General features: G+C 40.1%; 1 protein-coding gene across 1 annotated transcript; it reads right to left on the bottom strand.

The window, feature by feature from the left end:
- Positions 1-246: 246 nt before the first annotated feature.
- On the bottom strand, positions 247-1,710 carry LOC132822153 (fascin-like). The gene has a single exon (XM_060835224.1). The coding sequence runs from the start codon at positions 1,708-1,710 to the stop codon at positions 247-249; it is 1,464 nt and encodes a 487-aa protein (XP_060691207.1).
- Between the last annotated feature and the right edge of the window lie 216 nt (positions 1,711-1,926).

Raw genomic sequence — 1,926 nt, 5'->3', positions numbered from 1 at the left:
AAGGAAGAAATAACTTGCTGTCCATTATTAATTGGTGCAAACTACACATTACTGCATCAATCTTGCTATCAATTAGTAAGATGTTATTTCCTAAATATTAAATGTTGTGAAACTCACTTTTCATAGCAGGAATATAGTTTAATATTTTTGAACTAAATGGTATTCGTTCCTTTCATGCACCCTGACTGAACCTGAATTGGAGTTACTTTTCTATGTATACTCAAAAATTGGATCTGCTAAAGTCTTTTAGTATCGAAACAATGAAGCTGACTTGGCATCTTCTCCAGCAGCCCTGAAGCTTCCATCAGATTCTGCTAAAATGTATTTCCCATTGGGTCCTCTTATGATCATTTGGTCTGAAGTGATTAATTCAATAGTAAAATTAACAGACTCCTCTCCTGTGGCAGTGATGGCATCTTCTTTGTTTAACTCCCAGTACTTGTCAAGTGACGCTACTTTGAACTGATAGAAGCCATCAGCAGTTGAAGTTATTTTGCTAGCTTCAAACATCGGCCTGTTGCAAACCAAGCTCTGCTTCCCCGGCAAAATGCCAACAAAACCAAATTCACTCTGGAGTATTAGCTGAGATCGGTTTGTAAGTTTTAAGACAAATTCTTCCTGTCTCCCAGTTGAAATTGGCCCCACTAAGAGCTGGCCACCTGCGTTCACAGTCACATATCTTCCATCTGATGCCTTTAAAGTTGCCTTTTCACAGTTATATATGATTTGAAACCAACAGTGAAAGTCTAGTTGCTTAGAGACTTCAATGAAGCCTTTAGCACCTACTGCAAGGTAGTGTTTTGAAATATTTTGGAAGCAGACCTTCTTTGTTGTGGAATCCATCATAATTTGGAAGTTTCCAGCATCCTTTATGTCACTAACATTCGAGTAGACGGCCGGGCCAGGTTTACAGGAGATGTACCTCTCATTTGCCAAGGACATAATACTGATCTGCCCAGGGGAAGGGTTTATGGTAAAAAGTTCATCCATACTAGGATTCGAAGTTTTAATTGTTTTTACATTGCAGTCCTTCGCAGATAGGAATTTACCATGCATATCCTTTAGACTGATCATCCCATTCTGGATCTCTAGGCGATATAATGTCTTATTTGTTATTTCAGGCTCAGTCTTCCCATTGCAAGCAACAAAGCTACCAGTTGCTGTCCTTATGGCGTACTTTTTCTCTTTGATGTCAAAATAAAGTGTCATTACACAGTCAGCGCCCCAGGGCTGGTTCTTGTCACAGAACATTTTTCCATTTTGCTCATTCAATCGAAGGTAACGTTTTCTGCCAGGGTTGAACATGTTGACGCTAGGGTGGATGACCAGGTGGGGCACCCACTTCTCACTGTCTGAAATAGCCTGGGCAAAGCAAGTGATGTTGTCCTGGTTTCCTCCTAAATACCGTTTGGAGCGCTCTGATTGGAAGGAGACTCTTCCGTCCGGATGAAGCATCATGAGGAAGTCACAATTTGGAGTGGGAACCTCCTGATCGCAGGTGATCCTGCCATCTTTGTCTGCAGCAATGTACCTGTTAAAAAAACTCTTGATATGGACCAGGGGAGAATCTTGCTTGCTAAACTCGATGGTCCATATTTGGCTCTTTGTCAATGAGGAACCTGTTGCATTCACTTTGTAGTTGAACATCTCTCCAGTCAGGTATTTTTGGGCTGAGTTAATTAAACCAAAAAGAAGCACTTTATTTGCCATTTCCCACTGCTTATCTTGATTTTGAATATGTGCTGCATTTGCTCAGTAACTTGTTTTTATATGTGCACTGACATCATTGTCCAATCCCTAGCAATGCTTATGACATAGCACTGAAAGGTTCAGTGACAGTTACCATGTTAAGAGGCTGTCTTAAATATTTTCACTCTTAACCCAATATAACAACAAAATTCATGAATTACTTCTCTACCTTCAAAA

Source organism: Hemiscyllium ocellatum, chromosome 14 (assembly GCF_020745735.1).
Source record: "Hemiscyllium ocellatum isolate sHemOce1 chromosome 14, sHemOce1.pat.X.cur, whole genome shotgun sequence".
In the NCBI taxonomy this organism is placed as follows: domain Eukaryota; kingdom Metazoa; phylum Chordata; class Chondrichthyes; order Orectolobiformes; family Hemiscylliidae; genus Hemiscyllium; species Hemiscyllium ocellatum.
This window is presented reverse-complemented; position numbering and strand designations above follow the sequence as displayed.